We start from the raw sequence: 22,522 nt of genomic DNA, 5'->3' as shown, positions 1-22,522 counted from the left end.
AGCCTGTGTGATCCAAGGATTGCAAATAATATAATCCAAATCTGAAGGAAGGAATAGTATCAGAGCTTAAATTGTGAACACCAATTAGCAGAAGGCTGTGCATGACAGTGGAAGCCCCAAATCACATGCTGGGTCCATGCATGGATTAAGGCTCTGGTGAGTCCCTTCTGACAAGGGATGTGAATAGACTTATTATCAGAGTAGTGCAGAGATGATTTGAGTAGATACAGTTAGGCTAAAATGTAACATCTTATTTGATCTCCCTTTTGCCTCATTTAAAAGTTATTTCAGTTTTTAGAAAAGTAAAGAGGAAATACATGTGGATTAAGCCTCTGGTGAATCCCCTGTGAACATAGGGATGTGAATAGCCTTGCTATCATGCAGAATGCAATGGAAAGTGGATTGTTGCAGATGTTGCTGGGTTAAAATTTAACACCTTATTATTTGATCTCCTTTTTGACCCATTTTAAAAGTTGCTCTAGGTTTTAATATTTTCTGTTTTCTTTTCTATTGAGATTTTTTTCTCTGTTCCATTTTGTTATTTCTGTAAGTTTTTGGTTATGTGTGTTGCATTTATATGGTGTGTTTTTTCCCCTATGAAATCCAGGATAGGAAATCTATATAGCGAGTAACTGTATTAATGACTTCTTGTGGGTGTGTCAGGAGAGGTCGGGGTGGGGCCGGGATAGAAGGAGCTAATAACAATGAGTACAAGAAAGAAAAAAATGTTCTAAACTTGATGTGTCAATGATTGTACAACTCTTCCTGATATGACTGAATTCTTGAATTGTATGATATGTGGATTATAACAATACATTTGTTATAATAAACAAATAAAATTGTTTAATGAAACAAAATTACATGTTTCTGTCACTCAAAACTGGCTGCCATTAAGTCAGTTCCTCTAGGTGCATAAATACCTCTGGGAGGAAAAAGAAGAAACGATTAACACTGGATGCCTTTGGAGGCAAAAATACTAAGTGGTTATGGGGGTAATATTTCTCTGTGTCCCCTTTTATACCTTTAAAATTTTGAATTATGTGAATAGAACATCTATTTGAAACATTAAGACTAAAAAGGAAGAAATAAAGGAAGGGGAAAAGAGAGAGAGCCTAGAAAAATTCATATTAGTACTTTTTCTGCCCGTTTTTCTCTTTTGCTCGGTTTGCTACTTTGTACAAAGAATGGAGTCTTGCTTCCTAGAAACAGTCTTTAACTCTGCCGTTAAGGATCTTCTTGGGATGCAGTGTCGTCCTGGTCCACTAAGCACCTATGTCCTTAACCAGCCTGAGCTTTAGGGCCATGATCTTAAAGTGAGGAGAACTCAGGCTTATGGTGAAGATTGATAATTGTGGTAAAGCACTTAGCACAATAGCTAACACATGCTAGATATTGACTATATGAATGCTTGTATTATTACTAAATATAAAATATTAAATGTTTTATATTATCAAGAAGAGAAAAATTTCTAGTTTAATGAAAACAAAGATAATAACACCACAGCCTTTCAAAAAATATTATCTGGTGCTGAATATCAGTAGCTAAAACCAGGCCACGGGCCTACTGTAAAACATACAATCAATCGCTCATATGTAAGTTCAGGTTGAAGCTGAAGAAAATTAAAGTGAGTCAACAAGAGCCAAAATACTACCTTGATATCCCACCTGAATTTTGAGAATATCTCAAGAAAAGGTTTGACACATTGAATACTAATGACAAAAGCCGTGAGGAGCTATAGGATGACATCGAGAACATCATAAATGAAGAAAGCAAAAGGTCATTAGAATGACAAGAAACAAAGGAAACCTGGTTTGACAGGAAACAAAGGTCAGAAGAGACCCTGAGTGCATAAGTAAATGTGGTGAAGAAAGCTGATGGTGCATGGCTATTAAAAGATATAGCATCTGGGGTCTTAAAGACTTGGAGTTAAACAAACAGCCAACTAGCAGAGAAGTAACAAAGCTCACATGGAAGAAGCACATCAGCCTGTGTGATCATTAGATGTTGATTGGAATAGGTATCAGAAGTTCAAAAACAAGCAATCACATTGACGTGAAGGAGCGTAGACCAAGTGAAGACCCCAAACCCACCTGTAGCAGTGGCCCACAGAAGGGCCACATGGAAGGGATGATATATCCAGGGTGCAGTGTAGTACTGATGAAACACATAACTGTCCTCTAGTTATTTAATATTTCCTCCCCTGACTATTATGGTCTTAGTTTTACTTCATTAATATTGATGGATATGTGTGTGTTCATTTCTATAAATAAGATCATTCGATGCATGAAAGCCAAGATAGATAAACCTTCAGATACAGTAACGGGAGTAATGATTCCCCGAGGGTATGGGAAGAGAGTAGGGGGAAGGGGCAGAAGGGGGAGCTGACAGCAATGATGACTGTATAACCCCACTGGAGGGGAGCGAACAACAGAATTGTGTGTGAATGGATATACTGGATGGTGTAAGATAGGGCAAAAATAAATAAAAATAAGGGTTCCTGGGGAGTAGGGTGGGGGAGGGATGAGAAGGGGAACTGATATCAAGGAGTTAAAGAAGAAAGTTAAAGAGTTAAAGAAAATGTTTTGAAATGGATTGTAGTAGCAATTGTACAATACTGCTTGATGTGATTGAACTATGGAATGTTATGATATCTGTAAGAGCTCCCAAAAGAATTATTTAAAAAAAAGAAAGACCCTGAAACTTGTGTTTAATCATAGAATAGCTAAGGCCAATGGAAGAAATGGTAGTCAAAGAGCTGAACAGAAATTTTCCAAGTACTGCTTGATAAGACAAAGTAAATGATTACAATGAAATATGCAAAGATCTAGATTTAGAAAAGCAAAAAGGACATGCTAACATATCTTAAAATGAAAAAAACTCAAGGAAAAATTCAAGCCTCGAGTTACAATTTTGAAAGATTCTATGAGCAAAATATTGAACGAAGCAGGAAGCATCAAAAGACGATGGCGAGACTACACAGCCAAGGGACTGAAAAGAACTAGTTGATCTTCATCCATTTTAAGATGCAGCACATGATCAAGAACTCATGCTGCTGGAGGAAGAAGCTCAAGCTGCACTGAAGGTATTAGGCAAAAACAAGGTTCCAGGAATTGATGGAATGCCAACTGAAATGTTTCAACAAGCTGCTAAAGCACTGGATGCACTCACTCATCTATGACAAGCAATCTGGAAGACAGCGATCTGGCCAACTGACTGGAAGAGATCCATATTTGTATCCCTTCCAAAAAAAGGTGGTCTAACAGAACGTGCAAATTATAGAACAACATCACTGACAACACAGGCAAGTAAAATTTTGCTGTAGATCATTCAACAACAGTTGCAGCAGTACTGACAGAGAGCTGCCAGGAATTCAGGCTCGATTCAGAAGAGAATATGGAACAAGTAATATCATTGCTGGTATTATATGGATCTTGGCTCAAAGCAGAGAATACCAGAAGGATGCTTACTTGTGTTTCATTGACTATGCATTCTATTATGTGGACCATAACAAACTATGAATAACCCGGAGAAGAATGGGAATCCAAGAACACTTAATTGTGCTCGTGTGGAACTTGTACATCTGTGGTTCTCAACCTTCCTATTACCGCCACCCTTTAAGACAGTTCCTCATGTGGTGGTGACCCCCAACCATAAGATTATTTTTGTTGCTATTTCATAACTGTAATTTTGCTACTGTTATGAATCATAATGCAAATATCTGATATGCAGGATGTATTTCCATTGTTACAAATTGAACATAATTAAAAATAATTAAAGCATAGTGATTAATCACAAAACAATATGTAATTATACATTGTGAAATATTTGTGTGTTTTCCGATGGTCTTAAGTTGAGAACTGCTGTCCTAAATAGTTTCATTTAATCTCAAAGACTATGCAACAGCACATTAACCAGTGATCCATGAAGGATTGTTATCACTATTGTATTCTTCTAGATTTTCTCCTTTTGGTGATATTATGAATGGATTCTTAAAAATCTAACTTTTACTTTAAGGAGTCCTGGAGGTGTAGTGGTTATGAGTTACTGTAAGATCAGCAGTTCAGGGTGCGGGGTAGCAACGACGAAAAATACAACTTTCCTCTAGTTCTTAAATGCTTCCCCCTCCACCCCACTATCATGATCCCAATTCTACCTTACAAATCTGGCTAGACCAGAAGATGTACACTGGTATAGAGAGCAACTGGAAACACAGGGAATCCAGGGCAGATGATCCCTTCAGGACCAGTGATGAGAGTGGCGATACCGAGAGGGCAGAAGGAAGGTGGGGTGGAAAGGGGGAACCGATTACAAGGATCTACGTATAACCTCCTCCCTGGGTGATGGACAACAGAGAAGGGGGCGAGGGGAGACGTTGGACAGTGCAAGATATGACAAAATAATAATAATTTATGAATTATGAAGGGTTCTTGAGGGAGGGGAGAGTGGGGAGGGAGGAGGAAAATGAGGAGATGATATTAAGGGCTCAAGTAGAAGGCAAATGTTTTGAGAATGATGATGGCAACAAATGTGCTTGACACAATGGATGTATGTATGGATTGTGATAAAAATTGTACGAGCCCCCAATAAAATGATAGGGAAAAAAAAAGATCAGCAGTTCAGTCACCAGCCGCTCTGCAGGAGAAAGACGGGGGTTTCTACTGCCATAAAGAGTACTGTCTTGGAACTCACAGGGGCAATGTACCCAGCCCTACATGAGTCGGAACCGACTTGATGGCCATGAGTTTAGCTTGGGTTGGGATGGCATGGTGATTACATGTTACACTGTCTTTGATTTAAAAGCCTACCCCAGCATGGGAGCCCTGGTGGTGGAGTGGTTATGTATGGGACTGCGATCCGCAAAGACCTCTTCCATTTGCAGAGATGCTAAAATATATGTCCTAGGATCCTTGAAATATCACATAGTTATCAGGAATCAAAATTTTTCCTTCAGAAAAATTAGACTATTTTGAATAGTCCTGAGTGCTTTTATAATATGGCAAACATTTAAAGAGTTTAACGTGTACTGATATGAACTTGTCTAGAATGGCATTCAAGATCAAATAGAGCAAGTGGCACAATAACATAGACAGCTGACATAAGCAGGTCACGGGACCCACAGAAACCCACCCCAAACACAGTTACATTTAGTTGCAAAGTCTTGGATAAAGTTGTGAAGAGGAGCCAACCCCATCACTAACGGTGGGTATTTGTGGAGGAAAATGCAGGTAGTGCCGGGAGGGAGGGAGGGAGGAGTTAGGGACTGGCCTTAACTGTGATACGTGTTTTCACAAGAAGAACACCCATCAGGACAAGCTATTCTTGAATGCAAAAGTGAGTATCTGAAATATAACCCCCCCTTAATGTACAATAAAGTTTTTTAAAAAGAATATTCGTGTATGCCTAAAAGAAAAACAATAGGTTTTAAAAGAGTCAATTAGTCGTTTTCTGAGAAAGTAACTCTTTACAGAAGTAGAAAGCCTCATCTTTCTCCTGCAGAGCTGCTGTTGGTTTTGAACTGCTGACCTTGTGGTTAGTAGCCCCACATAGCTGGTGGGTGTGAACTGCAATCTTACAGCTGAACACCTAACCCACAGGTCCTCCTTGAAACACAGCGTGGTTGTTGTTGAGTCAGTTCCAACTCAGCAGCCCAGTGCACAGCAGAACAACTGCCTGGTCCAGCGCCATCCTGACAATTGTTTCTATGGGTGAGCCCGCTGTTGCCGCCATGGGGTCAGTTCATCTCCTCGAGGGTCTTCCTCTTTGGGCTACCCCTCCACTTTACGAAGCATGATGTCCTTCTCCAGGGACTGGCTTCTCCTGATGACATGTCCAAAGTACTTGAGATGAAGACGCACCATCCTTGCACCTAAGGAAGCATTCTGGCTGTACTTCTTCCAAGACAGATCGGTTTGTCCTTTTGGCAGTCCAGGGTCCTATATTCTCTGGCAGACCATAATTCAAATGCACTGATTCTTCTTTGGTCTTCCTTGTTCAATGTCTAACTTCCAATACGAGGCGATTGGAAATACTATGGCTTGGAGCAGGTGCACCTTGGTCCTCAAAGAGGCATTCTTGGCTTTCATCACGTTAAAGAGGTCTTGTGTAGCCAATTTACCCAGTGCAGTGTTCTTTGGTATTTTGACTGCTGCTTCCATGAGCATGGACTGTGGACCCAAGCAAAACCCAGTCCTTGACTTCGACCTTTTCTCCACTTATCATGATGTTACCTAGTGGTCCAGTTTTGTAGATTTTGATCTTCTTAACACCGAGTTGTAATCCATATTGAAGGCTACAACTCTTGATCTTCATCAGAAAGTGCTTCAAGTCCTCCTGGCTTTCAGAAAGTAAGGTTCCATTTGCATATTGTAGGTTGTTAATAAGTCTCCCTCCAATCCTGATGCTGCATTCTTCTTCATATAACCTAGCTTCACTGATTATTTGCTCAGCCTACAGTTGGAATACATGTGATGAGAAGATACCACCTTTACACACACCTTTCTTGATTAAAAACCATGCAGTATTCTCTTGTTCTGTTCACACAACTGCCTCTGGAGCCATGTAAAATAGAGGTTCTCAACCTGTGGGTTGCGACCCCTTTGGAGGTAGAACGACCCTTTCACAGCGGTCACTTAAGACCATCAGAAACACAAATATTTCACAATATATAATTACATATTGTTTTGTGACTAATCACTATGCTTTCCCATATTTCCGATGGTCTTAGGAACCAAGACATGGCGCCTTTATCCGTCTCCAGGCGGGTCTGCCCCCAAGCAGACACGCCCACATACCAGTACCCTGCGTGAAGACTGTTACCACATGTCTGTTACACCATGCTTCACGACAATATTTCATTTATTTGTAATTAGAAATATTTTCACAATATAGAATTACATATTGTTTTTGTGATGAATCATTATTGCTTTAATTATATTCAATCTGTAACACTGAAAATACATCCTGCATATTATTTATATGACGATTCATAACAGTAGAAAATTAAGAAATAACAATGAAAATAATATTATGGTTGGGAGTCATCACAACACGAGGGGCTGTCTTAAAGGGTGGCGGCATGAGGAAGGTTGAGAACCACTGATTTAGCCCATCAGGTGATGCAGGCCAACCAAAAGCAAGTTTGCCTTGTGGCTAGAAGTATGTCAATGAAAGAACAATCAGGGCCATCAGTACGGATGGTGGTCAGAAGTCACAAATGTGGGGTAAAACATACTTGCTATTTCTTCACACATAAGGCGTATTCAGCAAAGCCTTCCAAAACACGGGCGGGAAATCCTAACGGAGAGGGGAAGGGACCTGCCGCTCAGGAGGGCCGCACGCGCCCTCTACGGGTGAAAGACCTACGATGCACCTGGATCTCAAACTCCCAGACCAAGCTCACTCCATCCAGGGGATCGGATACAAACTGAGCCGACAGAAAGGAACTGCCTGCCCCTGTGAGCAACTCTTTAGTGGAGTAGAAAGCCCTGTCTTTCTACTTTCAAAAGCACCTGGTGGTTTTGAACTGCTGACCTTATGATTAGGAGTCAATGCACAACCATTCCGTGTCCCCCACAAGTACTGAAGACAAACACACTCACTGCCATGGAGTGGGCTCAGAATCACGGTGACTCTTTAGGGCAGAGTAGAACTACCCCTATGGGTTTCTGAGACTGTAAATCTTCCCCTTCTCCTATGGAGCTGCTGGTGGGTTTGAACTGCTGACCTTGCAGTGAGCAGCCCAATCAGAAATCCACTGCTGGTATCTCAGGTCGTTGATCCCCTACCCACTAACAGGAGAATGACTTTATTTTTCTGTTGGTCGTCGTCATTATTTCCATTACAGAACCACAACCTAGTTTTCTACTTCTCTACTTGGTCTGTTGACGAGGGTTAAACAGTAGCTGGTGTGTCATTGACAACAGGTCTCTTCAGCTCTGCCTGACTCTATTTAGAGAGGCTCACGGTGACAAAGGGCTGATGTGGCATCTAGGCTGGCAAAAGCTACCCAGACAGCATCCTGGGAGGGGTCTGGCTCCGTAGTTTTTTGTGGGGTGGAAGTGCTGAAAGAATATACTTTCTAAAAATATTTACCAGGCAAAGCCTAAGAACTAGGCTTGGGACCAAGACATTCCAAGAAGACACCCTTAGACAGAAACAGTTTTCCAGGCCTCTTCCCCAGAGAAGCGGACACGGCGACTTTCTTCTGCTCCCCAAACCCAGCACATACTTCTCCTGAAAATAAACACAGACACCTTCTCAAACTGGCCCTTGGTCAGATGCCGCCGTTGCTGTTATTTGCTGTCAAAGACAGATTGGAGTCAGGTTGCTGGGGAAACGAAGATGGGGCAGCTGGAGGAGGGCCTGGTGGGAGGTATTCTTCTCCCAGATAGGGTTAGCAAGCCGCCCGAGGCCGATCGTGGAGCATGGCCCAAGAGAATGTCATTCACATCACTCCTTTTGTTCCTGAAGAGGAGGGCTTGCCATGAAAAACTGGTCTAGACACCGTCTGGTGTTTGCTCACCTCTGCCTCACGTGTTCCAGGATGTTCTTGGTGCCCAGGCCCCCTCTTTCCCTGTGCAGCCTGGGGAAAGTCTGATATATCACTCATAAACCATGTTATTATTTTACATATAACATCCTTTGGTGGTGCAGGGATGCTTGTCCCAGCTATATGAATCCCAGGGTTCACCTGTGATATTGTCCCTTGGGCATCTTACTGTGTTATGGGGCCCGTCTGTCCCCTCCCCACTGGGCAAATGTTCCATGTTTATTATCCACAAGGTAGCTCTTGTCTGGAATACTATCCAAAGTCCACCTGACCTGCCACGTACGATTTTAATCATTCTTCCAGGTGATGCCACTCTGCCTTCTGGAGTCCTTCTTTAGCCTTGTTTGCATTCTGAAACATGGCCTCTAAACATATGCGGATGACTGCCTTTTATCGTGCGTCTGTGCTATGGGCTTTGAATAACTCATCCAAGTTAACAATACATCGTACAAACATGCCAAGAAAGATGTGCACCAGGGTTGTATCATTTCATCATTCTTATTCAGTCTGTATGCTGAGAAAAGAATCTGAGAAGTCGGAAGCCAAGGAGAAGGACATGGCAGCAGGATTACAGGACGGTTCACTAGCTACCTCTGATGTGCAGATGATACAACTTTGTTAGTTGAAATCAAGAATCAAGGAGGACTTGAAGCACATTCTGATGAAGATCAATGACCACCGCAATCAGTGTGGATTACATCTCAATGCTGAGTAAATAAAAATCCCAATAAGTGGACCAATAAGTAATAGATAAAAGACCAAAGCTGTCAAAGATTTGTGTTACTTGGACCCACAATCAAGCCTCACAGAAGCAGAAGTCAAGAAATCAAGTGATACACTGCATGGCGCAGTTCTGTGGCACAAGGCCTCTTTGTACTGTAAGGAGAAAAGATGCACTTGGAGGACGAAGGTGTGCAAACATTCCAATGAAAACACCCAAACCAGACTATTTTCAACCACCTCACATGAAGGGGTACCCTGCACCCCCCCCCCAAATAAACCCCCGGAAACACCCCCCCTCCCAAGCTATGTATTATTTTTTTTAACAAAACAACCTTATCACCTTCAAAGTACTCTCCATAACACTTAATACATTTGTCAAATCTGTGATTCCATTCTTGGAAACGTTTCTGTTTGGACAGCTGACAGCACCTCCCTCGTTTTTTTCTTCACCTCTTCTAGTTCATCAAGTCCCTGTCCTTTCATGTCCCTCTTCATTCTTGGAAACAAAAAGAAGTTGCACGGAGTGAGGTCAGGTGAGTCATATGCGTGGGGCAAGAGAAGCATGCTGCTGTTTGTCAAAAACCGGCGCACTGAGATGGCTGTGTGAGCAGGTGCATTTTTGTGGTGGCAAACCCAGTCCCTCATCTGGCACTGTTCAACAATCATTTCAGAACCTCCAAATAGAAAGCTTGATTAATGTGTGACCTGGTGGAATGAACTCCAAATGCACTATTCCCCTCACATTAAAAACAAAACAAAAACAACTGAGCATCTTGCTCTTTGATTTCACGTGAAGAGCTTTTTGGGGGCGAGGTAATGATGGCATCTTCCACTGGCTTGATTGGTGTTTGCTTTCGGGGTAGTAAGAATAGCACTGTGTCTTGACCTTTAAAAACAAGTCTGGGTTACCTTGGAGCTGTTCTTTCAAAGCATGGCATTTTTTTCCACTTGACGTTCTTTTTCCTGGTCAGTCAGAACCTGAGCACAAATTTCATAGTGATGCTTCTCATTCGCAAATCTTCCATTAAAATTCACTGAACCAAGCTCCAAGATAGTCCAGATAACTTCAATGGTCCATCATCGATCTTCAAGCACAAGTGCACAAATTTTGTCAACATTTTTATCCATTGAGGAAGTTGACAGACGTCCGGAATGAGGTTTGTCATCAATCGACATTTCACCTTTTTTGAAACGAGAAAACTTCATGTGCACTTGAGTTTTTCCCATATCGCTGTCCTTGTAGGCTGTGTTCAACATCACAACAGTTTCTGCAGCATTCTTCCTGAGCAGGAAACAAAATTTCACAGCCACACACTGTTCTCTTGAATGGGCCATCACAAAAAATGAGGTTCGAAACTGCTTTTATGAGAAAATTCACTGTGACCAGAGAGAACCTTCCTAGGTGACACCACTGGGTGCACTACAAACAGAGTGAGTCGCTAGATGCTCATCTAGTGGGAAAAGGTGAAAGCTCCGCCCAGCAGAGCTTTTTACTTTTTTGGGTGGTGGTGGTGGTGGGTATGCAAGGAAAAGATGGATCATGCGTAAGGAAAAATTGACGGATTCAAATGATAATGTGGGTGAAGAACACGGACAGCATCATGAACTGCCAGAAGCACAAACAAATGTGCCTTGAAGGAAGTACAGGCCGAATGCTCCTTAGAAGCAAGGATGGTGTCTTCGCCTCCCATCCTTTGATCATGTTCCCAGCGGAGACCAGTGCCTGAAAAAGGCATCATGCTTGGTAGAGGGGCAGCAAGAGCGGTCGACTATCAACAGGGCTGTAAAAATGGGTGCAAACATGATAAAAATGGTGAGGATTACTCAGGACCAGGCAGCGCTTCCGTCTGTTGGTCGCTGCGTCTACACTGACCCGATGCCACCTCACCACAGCACTATAGAACATGTGGCACAGACACTAGTATTATGTCCCCAATAGAGATGGAAACATGGAAGTGTAAGGGATGATACAGAGCTGAACTCCCCATACAACCACACACAACACAAGAGCCTGTGTTGTTTGGCCCCGACCTTCCTCTCGAAACGTATCTTGTGCCGTGTCCGCCTGACAGTCTAGCCGCACTAACCGTAAAAAATCCAGGTTCAGCTCCATCTCACAAGCGCTGCACTGCCTTTTGTTCAGAATGCCTCCTGCAGACTTTGCAGGACTCTGGTTTGCATCCAGGTCTTCGCACGACTCTTAGAAGTCTTTCTTCCTCGCCTAGCTTGTCTGTAACTGTCCCTCCAATTGGTTTTTGTTTTTACAGCACGGTATTGTATCCTATGCTCCTCAAAGCACTTAGGATTTCTGGCAATTTTACTTTTATCTATTTGCCTTCTTGGTATGCAAGACTTGGTGGTAAAGTGGTTAAAGTGCTTGGCTACTAAATGAAAAAGGGGTGAGTTCAAATGTACTAGTTGCTCTGGGGGGTGAGGGAAGGATGTGCCAGTCTGGTTCTATAAAGACTGCAGCCTCAGAAACCCGATGGGGGCAGTTCTGCTCTGTTTTGTGGGGCTGTTATGGGTCGGCATTAATGCTCTGCAGAAATGGACATGGACAATCCCTACCACTGCGGTATGAGCCACAGAATAGAGGCCTCCTCCGAGCGGCTCACAGCTGAGTCCCCAGGACCCAGAACACCACCACCCGGTTACTGGCCCTCCACAACACGCTGAATAGGCTACTCAATTGCCCACGCTCTTCACCCTTTGCTATCTGACTTTCCCCAAGTCACGTGGACGCGCTCTCTAGGCGGTTAGGGCTTATGTCTTGGGTCGTTTGCTTTATTTCATTCGCATTCAGATGTAATGTGGGTGTCATCGGTCATTCACATGCATTAGTTCTGTCTTTCAGCTAGAGCAGGGTTGGCAAACCATGGCTTGGGAGTCATACATGATGCAGTACGTACATGTGATTCTTAAGTAAAATGAAAAAAAGTTAAGGATATTATTCAGATAATGGTGATTTCATGTGTTCCTTAAAATAATCTATGGCTCTCAAATATTTTTTAAATTGCTGCGAGGGACAGGATTGGCTCTTCTGTCTCAAAAGTTTGCCGGCTCCTGAGCTAGAATATGCTGCCCAAAGGGTCCCTAGGTAACCCCAAAGGGTTGTTATTACCAACTACTAAGCGGAAGGCTGACTGTTCCACAGGTGGGGTGAAGACAGGTCTGGCATTGGCTTTAGTAGAGGTCACAGCCAAACAAGCCCTGGGAGCACAAGTCTGCTTGTAACGCACGGGTGGCCGGGCGCCAGAGTCAAGTCAAGGACAACACTTTGGGTTTGTTTTGCTCTCACTGTTGTCACTGAATGCTGCATTTCCTGTTTGACCCCACAGTGTCTCTCCAGTAGGGTCCAGTGAGCAGCCCATTCTGTGACTGAGAGCCAGGGGGCTGGTGCGGAGGGCCCGTTTTCCGTGTTGTTGAAGTTTATTCAGGAAACGTGCTGATTCCAGAATCTCAGTGGTGAAGGTTTTCTACATGTCCCCACACCTTGCTGTCTTTTTGGTTTCTCCTTGCTCCCTAACTTTTGTTCAGGCCAAGTCCTGTGCCTGGTGGATGGCTGGCCCAGGCCAGAAACAGTGAGAAGCCAACAGGTGTTAAACACACACTAAACTCCCTTTGTGATTCCTGACTTGGTTAAACTGAGGACTGAAACAGACGAAACAAAGCATGTAAGTTGGGACAGGGGCGGGAAGAATGTCGTGGCCACCCTAGCTTGTGTCGGGAACACATTTTCTTGAACTTGAATATTTAAGGGGCTCCTTGGATATTATTCCCAGAGAGGGGCACATTCCCTAGGATGATCCATCAAGCTATGTATAATATAGGCATATTGAACTATTATAACACACATACAAAAAAAAAATAAACAAACTCAATACTTACAAACTGGTCCTAACATATTTGCTGAATAGGGTTTCAAATTCTAGTAAACTTATTGTTATATGCCCTGGTTCATTCAGAAAGGACTAGCATTTTGACAAATAGCATACAACATTCAACATGTGAAAAACATAAGACAAAAATTATAAGCTAATGAAGCAACATAAAGTTAGTACAAAAAACCAAAACGCACTACCACCAAATTGATTCTGGCTCATTGTGACTGACCCTACAGTGTTTTTCCTACACTGTCAATCTTCACAGAAGCAGGCAGCCTTCTCTTTCTCCCATGGAGCAGTGGGTGGGTTTGAATGGCTGGCATTTCAGTAGCAAGCTCAATGCCCATCCCACAGCACCACCAGGGTGAGAGTTGAAACAGTTCACTCCATGCTGAACCATACACATCTTTCTTAGATGTAGATGGGTCACACATTGATCTTTTGAACGCTATTGCACCTGACACCACAATTCCAGTTCTGCTTCAAGCCATGAGCGACTAGCAATTGCCAATACCCGAGCTGGATTCAAGGAGAACTGAAGATAGACCTCCACCAAGAACAGCAGCCTCGGTACAAAAAATTCACAACACTTAGGACAATGGTTTGAGTTCTCTCAGGTGTTCATATCCCTTTCCTCTGGAACGGCCCAAGGGGGAAAGCAGGCATTATAAAGCCTTTGACTAAGCAGGCTTATCCTTGGAGTCTTGGCCCTCTTTTTGTGAATCATAGCTTCAGCCGACAACAGGTAAAGAAGGAAACCATTAGAACACTTACGTGTCATCTACGAACGTAATCCCAAAGTACTCCTTTTCTTTGAGGTTGAAATGCGAAGCTACTAGGTCCAGCAACTCTCTTGACAAAAGTTTGGGCTGTTGAGAGAAAACCCTTATTAGAAACAATTCTGATGGGTCACTCTCTCAGTGTTACCACCTGCCTCTGCCCGGAATAGTTGACAGCAGTTTTTACTGGTTGTTTTTTAATTGTCCTCCCCCTTTTCCTGCTCAGGTAGATTTCTGGTAGCCTGGTCTCTAAGAGATGTGGCAGAAGACAGGCGCTGCCGCTGCTGTTACAGAGAGGGATGTGGAGCCATGCCGGCCCCATTCCACAGCTCAGCTTTTCATTCCTCTCTGGAGCTGAGGCTGTCTGTCTGCCATCCACAGTGTGCAGTCAGCGTCTAATTAGAAGGAGGCCATCACTTATGTGCTTTGGGGAAGGAAGCAGGAGGCAGGAAGCAGCTTGGATTTGAAGTCAGCCGGATTGGAGTTCTGGTTCTGGCCGTACAGGGCCTGGGGAAGGGCCTGGGGAATGCAGAGGGCAGTCCAAAGGGATTCTTTTTCATCTTTGAGCAAACACGTCATAAGGGTGTTCTGGGTAATTTTTGGAAGGTGACCAACAGACCTTCCCCCTAGCCTGTGGTAATCTGGAAGCTCCTCAGAAACATTGACATCCTGGGGCACGGCTTCTAGCACATGGTTAACCCCTGACTCGCTGGCTTTGGCCACGTCAGCAGGAAGGATGGATCACCTGAGGGGCACATCAGGTTGGGTGACAGGGAGAGGGAGACCCTAGCTGCGATGAAGGGGCATCAAGGCCACAGTGCAGACGTGACCCTGCTGGAGATGGTGAGGATGACACAGGAGCAGCTACTGTTTGGGTCTGTTATTCATAAGGTTGTCGTGAGTCAGAGAGGGCTCCACGCAACAACCACATGGTGAGTTGAGCCCCGGATGCTTAGTGTTGGGGAGACAGGAAGAAAGGACAGGCAAGGTGGTGTGGCGCGGGAGGGGGAGATGATAGCATTGATGATTGTATAACCCCACTCCAGGGGGGTAAACAACGGAACTATATGTGGATGGATATATTGGATGGTGTATGAGATGGCAGAATAAAGAAATGAATGAATGTTCCTCGGGAGTGGGGGGCGGGGCGGGGAGGGAGGGGACGCAGAGGAGCTGATGTCAAGGAGTTCAAGAAGAAAGAAAATGTTTTGAAACTGATTGTGGTAACAATTGTACAACACTGCTCGATGTGACTGAACTATGGAATGTTATGACATCTGGAAAAGCTCCCAGTATAATTACTAAAAAAAGAGGAGTGTATGATAAAACAAAGGAGAGAGACTAGCAGATTTCAAAAGTCCACTGGTGAGAAGCCAGTGCTGGCAGTCCTATTTTCATTCTGAAAAGCCTCAGTCGCGGGAGCCTCCGAAGGGCAAGGATTTGGCAAAGGGTTCCAGGCTAACACTAGGTGTGGTCTGTCCACAGGGATTGCCATAACTTGTAAGACTCTTGGGTCCTGAGAGGTAAGCGAAAAGAGAGCGTCATCAATAGTTAAAGTCTTTTCACAAAGAAATGTTATTCCCATGGATAGAGTCTGGCTTGACATTGACCCTAATCCCACGAGGAAGGTCAAGGCAATGCCCACTGAGAGCACACTCAGGTGTGCAGAGGGGAATTGCTCCACAGGGTGTTCCAGGCTGGGCCCCTGGCAGCAGATCTCCAGGCCTTCTCTATTAACGTGCCTCTGGGTGGGTTTGCATCGCCCACCTTTTGGCTATTAGTTAAAGGTCTAACCGTTTGCTTGTGAGGAAGGAGAAAACCGCAAAGTCACTGCCACTAAGTCGAGTCACTCCTAGTGACCCCACAGGACACAGCAGAACTATCTCATAGGGCTTCGTAGGCTGGAATCTCGATGGACGCAGACTGCCCCATCTTTCCCCCATGCAATGATGGGTGTGTTGGAACCACGAACCTTTTGGTTGGCAGCTGAACTCAGAGTCACAGTGCCACCACGACTCCTTGTGAGAGAGCCTCGGCCGGGAGTCTTCACTACAATGCCTAGTTCACGAGCGGGGAAGCGAGACCAGGCTAATATTGATGGAAAGCAGCAGATTGCATATTCTTACTTCATGATACATTTTCAGGGAAGTACAGTTTCCAGAATAAAAAGGAGAGGGTCAGAGAAGTATAGTCACATGCCCAGAGTCAAAGCTGAGATGGAAACACAGGGTTTCTGAGTCTAAGCTAATACTCCAACACTACACCTACTGCCATCTAGTTGGTTCTGATTCCCAGAGACCCTAGAGAGCAGAGTAGACCTGATCCTTTGGGTTTCTGAGACTAAATTTAAAAAAAAAAAATATTTATTTATTTAGATCATTTTATTAGAGGCTCATACAACTCTTATCACAATCCATACATACATCAATTGTGTAAAGCACATTTGTACATTCATTGCCCTCATCATTCTCAAAACATTTGCTCTCCACCTAAGCCCCTGGCATCAGCTCCTCATTGTTCCTCTCTCTCCCCACTGCCCCCCTCCTTTGTGAACCCTTGATAATTTAGAAATTATGATTTTGTCATATCTTGCCCTGTCCGACATCTCCCTTCACCCACTTTTCTGTTGTCCGTCCCCCAGGGAGGAGGTCACATGTATATCCTTGTAATTGGTTCCCTCTTTCCAACCCACCCTCCCTCTACCCTCCCAGTATCGCCACTCACACCACTGGTCCTGAAGGGATCACCTGCCCTGGATTCCTTGTGCTTCCAGTTCCCATCTGTACCAGTGTACATCTTCTGGCCCAGCATATTTGTAGGGTAGAATTGGGATCATGATAGTGGGTGGAGAGGAAGCATTAAGGAACTAGAGGAAAGTTGTATTTTTCTTCGTTGCTACCCTGCACTCTGACTGGCTGGTCTCCTCCCCGTGACCCTTCTGTATGTCTGAGACTAAATCTTAAGGGAAGCAGACAGCTTCGTCTTTCTCTTTTGGAGCAGCTGATGTGTTTGAACTGTTGACCTTGAGGTGAGCAGCCCACTACACCACCAGAGCTCTTGAGTCTAGGCCACTGGCTTATAATTACTCTTATACAAAGACCAGGTTTTCTAAGACTTTGAAGCTGCCTGTCCCCTCTCAATTCATCCTGAGTCTTTGGCTCTGAGGCACAGACAGGAACTCAGGACATGAGGGCCACAGAGAGAACGGTCCCTGGGTGGGTGAGACCTACCTGCACCAGCAGCTCCAGTCTCCTGTCATCCAGGAGGTGCACCTGGCAGTGCCTGCCTTCTGTCATCTGCAGGGACAGGACAAAAGAGGAGGGTCAGCACAGGGACTAGAGAACACACCCCTGACTTTGTTTGATTGTTTACTTTACATGAGATGTGCTCATGTGAGCTAATCAGTGGGCTTGGACAGAAACAGATTTATTACCTGGCATTAACTCTTTGATCAAAAGAAAGCAAAGGACAAAATAAAAGGAAATCCTACTCAATATACTGGATTATACTGTGAAATTATACAATATACTGGATTATAATATGAACAGCAAGCCTCCATCTTAGAAGGAATTAGACTTACTTTTTCCTTAAGTCAATATTTTATTCTTCAAACAAAAATGCCTTATTTAATGGTGCCTTTTAGTAAACACTACATATGCATAACTATAAGAAGAAAATCACATGATACTCAAATTGAAAGGTGCCATTTTTGAAACTGTCTCCCGTTTTCATATGCCAGCACTATAGTTAAGAACAGGTCATACTTTGGTGTATACATTTTCAATTATATTTCAGTTTTTCTCAATTAAAATTCCAATACTAGGAAATATTCCTCATAAAATTCTTTGTAACAAAGGCCTATGTTCATTAGCTCGTGCCCCAAACCATTTTACTTAGAGAAACCATCACCTTGACCGCTTGAGGGGAATTCTCGGTGCGTGTGCATATTAGTAAAGACAACTTGTCATCTGATGCGACGCGATAAGAGAGCACGGAAGGCACCCTGGTGGCACAGTGGGGTAAGCACTGTGCTCTCAAAGTTGGCAGTTCAAACCCACTCGCTGCTTCCCAGGAGACAGGAGGCAGATGTCTGAGCCCATAGCAAGCCCAGTCTTGTTGGGAACCCTTTGGAAGGGTTCTGCTCGGTCCGAGAGGGTCGCTCTGAGTTGGAACCCACTGGACAGCCGTGGGTATGTGCGTGCGGGCAGAGGACAGAGTCAACGTGCCCCACAGAGTTTCCACGGCTAGAACTTCTTTACGGAGGCAGTCCGTCACAGCGTTCACTTGTGGAGCGGTTGGTTGGTTAGGTTTGAGCGGCCAAGTGTATCCACTGGCCAGCAGAGCCCCTTGACTGGTCATGCTGTTCTGCCCAAACAGGCACATATTCTTAGACTGTGTTTACATGAAAATGTGCGAGTGGATATGATTTCTTTCAGCTATTTTCTTTCTACAGAAATGATGTCAGTCTGTGAAGGTGTGTTATACTCCCTCTTGTGCCCTCTGCTTTTATCAATTCCAAAGCACAGAGACCACAACATATAGGGCAGAGCATATAGACTGGCCTCATTCTTTTTAAAGGTTACGCAATGCCCAGCCATCACGTGGCTATATAATAATTTGATAAATCACCTGCTAAAGAACACAGGCTGGTGCTAGTGTTTTCTTTACAAGCAATGGCACAGTGGACTCTTGGCACATCCAGTTCTGCATCATGACCGGATCACTGTGAAAAGCAGGGGCTACATTTTGACTCTCAGCAGTTGCACAAAATCATAAGAACTGGGAACTCAAATGCATATAACATCATGTCTTTCACATCACTGAGTACCAACACGTGCTCGGTGCCTTATGTACATTGTCTCTGGGTGCAGAGGCCCCTGATGGGGTGGGCATTACCTCCCCTTGTAAGAAGACAAGGAAACTGAGCTGCAGTGTAGATACGTTACTTGTTTTCAGTGTGAAAAATATTAGTTTCAGCATGTACACTTTTCAAACCATTGTGAACATCGCTTCTTGGGTTCTTACGATAATACTGTCAAACACTGCTTGCAAGAGTTCGAAATAGCTGCTGTTGCTCAGCTTCCTCTCTGGTTGCGACTCAAGTCGCTCCTTGATCCTTTCCTCTGAATTTAGGGTTCCAGGAATCACTGTGTCTGTTTCCTTTGGTCTCTGTGTCTGGGGGGTGCGCCTGCCTCGCCCACCATCTTGCCGGGAGTCTAGCGGCACGTGCATTTCTGACTGAACCCCACCCTGAGGGTTGAAAGTGAGCTCAGTGTGGGCATATCGAGGTACTAGGGAGCGGTGGCTCACAGGACTCACTCACTGTAGGCGGATACACTGCACTTTATCCCACGGTTACAGATGACACCTCAATTCTGCAAACCAAAAAACCCAGACTCGTGCAACTGAGGCAATTCTAACTCCCAGCAACTCTGCAGAACACGGTAGACCTGCCCCTGTGGGTTTCCAAGACTGTAAGTCTTTATGGGTGTAGACAGCCCCATCATTCCCTCTGCAACGCTACGGTCAGACACACATCTTTGGTGACAAAGAGAAACAGAAGCAATCTTGGTTAGTTCCAGGTACCAAGCTGGGCACCTCGTGTATGTCATCTCATCAAAATGCCACAGAACACTATGCTTGAGCACCATTTTCACTACACCGGGGAGAACACGGAGATACCAAGAATTTAAGATCATGCGTTCAAAGCTATCTGGGCAAGCAGGAAAGGTAGGTCAAGGTACAAAAATTCATCTTTTACAAAACTCTCCTACACAATCGGAGGGGATAAATAAACCAGAGGGTAATAAATAAACATGTCAGTTCAAATCATTTTACTCTTTCTGTAAAGCAACCCATACAAGTAGGCTGTAAGTGTGTGCCCTATGGAAATGTATCATGGATACATGTTCAAAAGATTAACTCACAAAGCCTGACCCCATTATGGTACATGTCACAAGCCGTGAACTAAATCAAGCTACGTGGTTTCCCCTCAATCCAAATACCCTTCTTTTCTGATTTAAAAAAAAGAAACCTATTTTTTAACCTTTCCACCTCCCTAGGACTCGTTAACCTTCCTTTTTGTCAACACACAATTGTACTGCAGGCCTTAGAGACAGGGTCAGCACCGACCAGGGAAACCACTGATGAGATCGATTGATATACCAGTTGCCGACAAAGAGCTCAAACCAACCAGTGAGGATGGTGCAGAACCCACCGATGTTTCCATCTGTGATGTACAAGGTCGCCCTGAGCAGGAGGCACCTTGATAACAACTCACAGCAATGACAGCATTCTTGTGTGTGTCTTATTTAACTCATGACGAATAGGAGTAGTGGCAGCCATGCTTGCACGGCTTGGTTTTGGACCTGGGCCAGGCACGGGCACTGCATGCAAGATGGACCCATTGGAACCTCACTGCAGGTAGTCAGGAGGTGGGTCAGAGAGAACGGGGACTTGGTTGGTGGGGAGCAGCCATCATCTGCCACGTGTGGGGAGAAAAAGAAAAGCCATCGGCAGAGAGAACAGGACGGACAAGTAGCCAAAAGGAGGCAGGGGACATCATGTGGCCCGGAAGAGCTGGCTTGAGAGAGCTGCTGCCAGGCTTCTAATAGCTTCCTAGTCCACTTCTAGTCCCATCCCCTGGTCTGGGTGAATTATTTTCCTTGAGCATCATGACACACAGTATTTAATCCGTACATCCCCCACCTCAAAAGCTAGCATGGGTTGAATTCTGCTTCTTGCAACTGAAAACACCTTCCTAAGGTATCACAGGTTTCGAGACCTAAACGAGGTAAAGGCTTCCCAAGAATCGACTCCCCAGATAAAGTCACCACCAAGCAAAGCTGTCCACTCACAGTCTCGAATGCTTCCAGTGACAGCAAGACAAAAGCCAAGAGAGAGGCTGGCATCTGCGGAGGCGGTGGAACAAGCACCTCTCTGTACGGGGGGATGGGGAAGGCAGTGCCGATGTACTGGAAGGAAAAAAACGCTACCGTGGGATGCACATCCTGACACAAACGGCATTCAGTATTCAACAAGCCCCTTCTTCTAGGGCAGGACGGCTCTGCGGGGAGGACAGAGGGCTGGTCTGATTGCCACTAGCGAGAGAAGCAATTATGATGATGCTGTCAGGTAATCACTGAGCTGCTAAGCACAGGGCTGGAAGTTCAAATTCACCAGCCTCTTGGGGAGAAAGATGAGGCTACTTGCCCCGGTAAAGATTGATAGTCTAGGAAGCCCAACATGGAGCCTCTGTGAGGCAGATATGTTGGAGACAGTGGGTTGGGGTTTTAGACACACAAAGAAGCCCTGGTGATAAAGCCGTGGTGAAACCAACACTTGGCTGTTCACTGACACGGTGGTGGTTTGATCGGACTGGCTGTTTCCTGGGGGGCAGTTAGTTCTGCCCTGTTCCTCAGGGTGGCTTTGCGTCTGAGTGGCCGCCACAGCAACAAGCCAGCAACAGCAAGGTCTTCTCTTGTCACTTCTTTAAACTGGAGGGCATAAAGCGGCGGAAGTGTTTTGTTCCTCAAAACAATGCAAAGAAGTGATTTTAGTCCACAATCTTAGGAAACTGGAGATGTCACAGAATGCATACTTCCATGGAGTTTGTGGTCTCCAGTTCACCCATTTTAACTACTTGCCAGGTCCCTGGAAGCCCTGCCACGTGAGTGAGTAGAGTCGGATTTAAGTCCACATGTGTCCACATGGTATCCGGCTGTGACCCTACAGCCTGGAGAGCCAGCTGTATTCAGAGATTCAAGCAAACAAACAAAAAACCTTGCCACCCACTTGCCCCAAGTCAGCTGCTGAAAACCCCATGAAGCACGTTGTGCTCTGGCAAGCACAGGCTCTCCAGGCGCTGGAGCCAACGCATCCGCAATTCTCTCTCTTTCTTTCTTTCTTTCTTTCTTTCTTGTGGGGTGGAGACCCTACTAACACCTGTGGAGCCTACTGTGCAGCAGGTCACATGGAGAGCCGTCAGCCAATAATGTTTCCATCTCAACACAAGCCCATGAAGAAGGCAACTCCTATTAAGCACCAGGACACCAAGTCCCGAGGAATTATGTAACTCACGGAGGAGTTCTCTCGACATCTGTTAGACTTAAACGCAAGAGCATATTCTTTCACCCACTTCGAGATGTTTCTGAACAATCGCCTTGAGCCTCATAAGCAATGTCTCTACTAGCATGCCATCTGACATTGCTTAGCGTGAAAGACTAACCCTCGGAGCGTGTCTTCATTTCCAGTGTTGCAACAGAAGTACTGCACATGTTAACGCAGAGAAATGTGCTCCACAAGCCAGAACTTTGGCTTTCTCTGTGTGTGTCAGCTCTAAGGGAATGTTCTTGCCACCCATCTCCCCCTGGTCTAGGAGGTTCTCCACACAGGGACCAGGGGTCCCAACGATGCCCTCAGCTTCTGGGTCTTCTTTGTGGCTAGTAGGAGGTTCTTCCTCTCTGCCAGTTTCTCTCTCATTTTATCTCTTGTAAGATAAAAGGTGATAGAGGCTACACCATAGGGGAGCTCTCTTTCCATCAGATTCAGGCTGTGACCTGATTGAAAGTATTGAATCCCACACTGAT

General features: G+C 44.8%; 1 protein-coding gene across 2 annotated transcripts in view; it reads right to left on the bottom strand.

The window, feature by feature from the left end:
• FRMD4B (FERM domain containing 4B) overlaps nucleotides 1-22,522 on the bottom strand; it is a 332,839-nt gene that overhangs the window by 160,545 nt on the left and 149,772 nt on the right. For both annotated transcript variants that reach the window (XM_045289894.1, XM_045289895.1), the window contains exons 3-4: nucleotides 17,165-17,230; nucleotides 13,930-14,024 (exon numbers count right to left, since the gene is read on the bottom strand). In XM_045289894.1, coding sequence (XP_045145829.1) covers nucleotides 13,930-14,024; nucleotides 17,165-17,230 — 161 coding nt within the window. The remainder of the gene's footprint in view (nucleotides 1-13,929; nucleotides 14,025-17,164; nucleotides 17,231-22,522) is intronic.

Source organism: Echinops telfairi, unplaced genomic scaffold, assembly GCF_000313985.2.
Source record: "Echinops telfairi isolate 266 unplaced genomic scaffold, ASM31398v2 ScPeMD7_31;HRSCAF=116, whole genome shotgun sequence".
NCBI classification, from domain to species: domain Eukaryota; kingdom Metazoa; phylum Chordata; class Mammalia; order Afrosoricida; family Tenrecidae; genus Echinops; species Echinops telfairi.
Note: the sequence above shows the minus strand (reverse complement) of the source record. Positions and strands in the feature narration are given on the sequence as shown.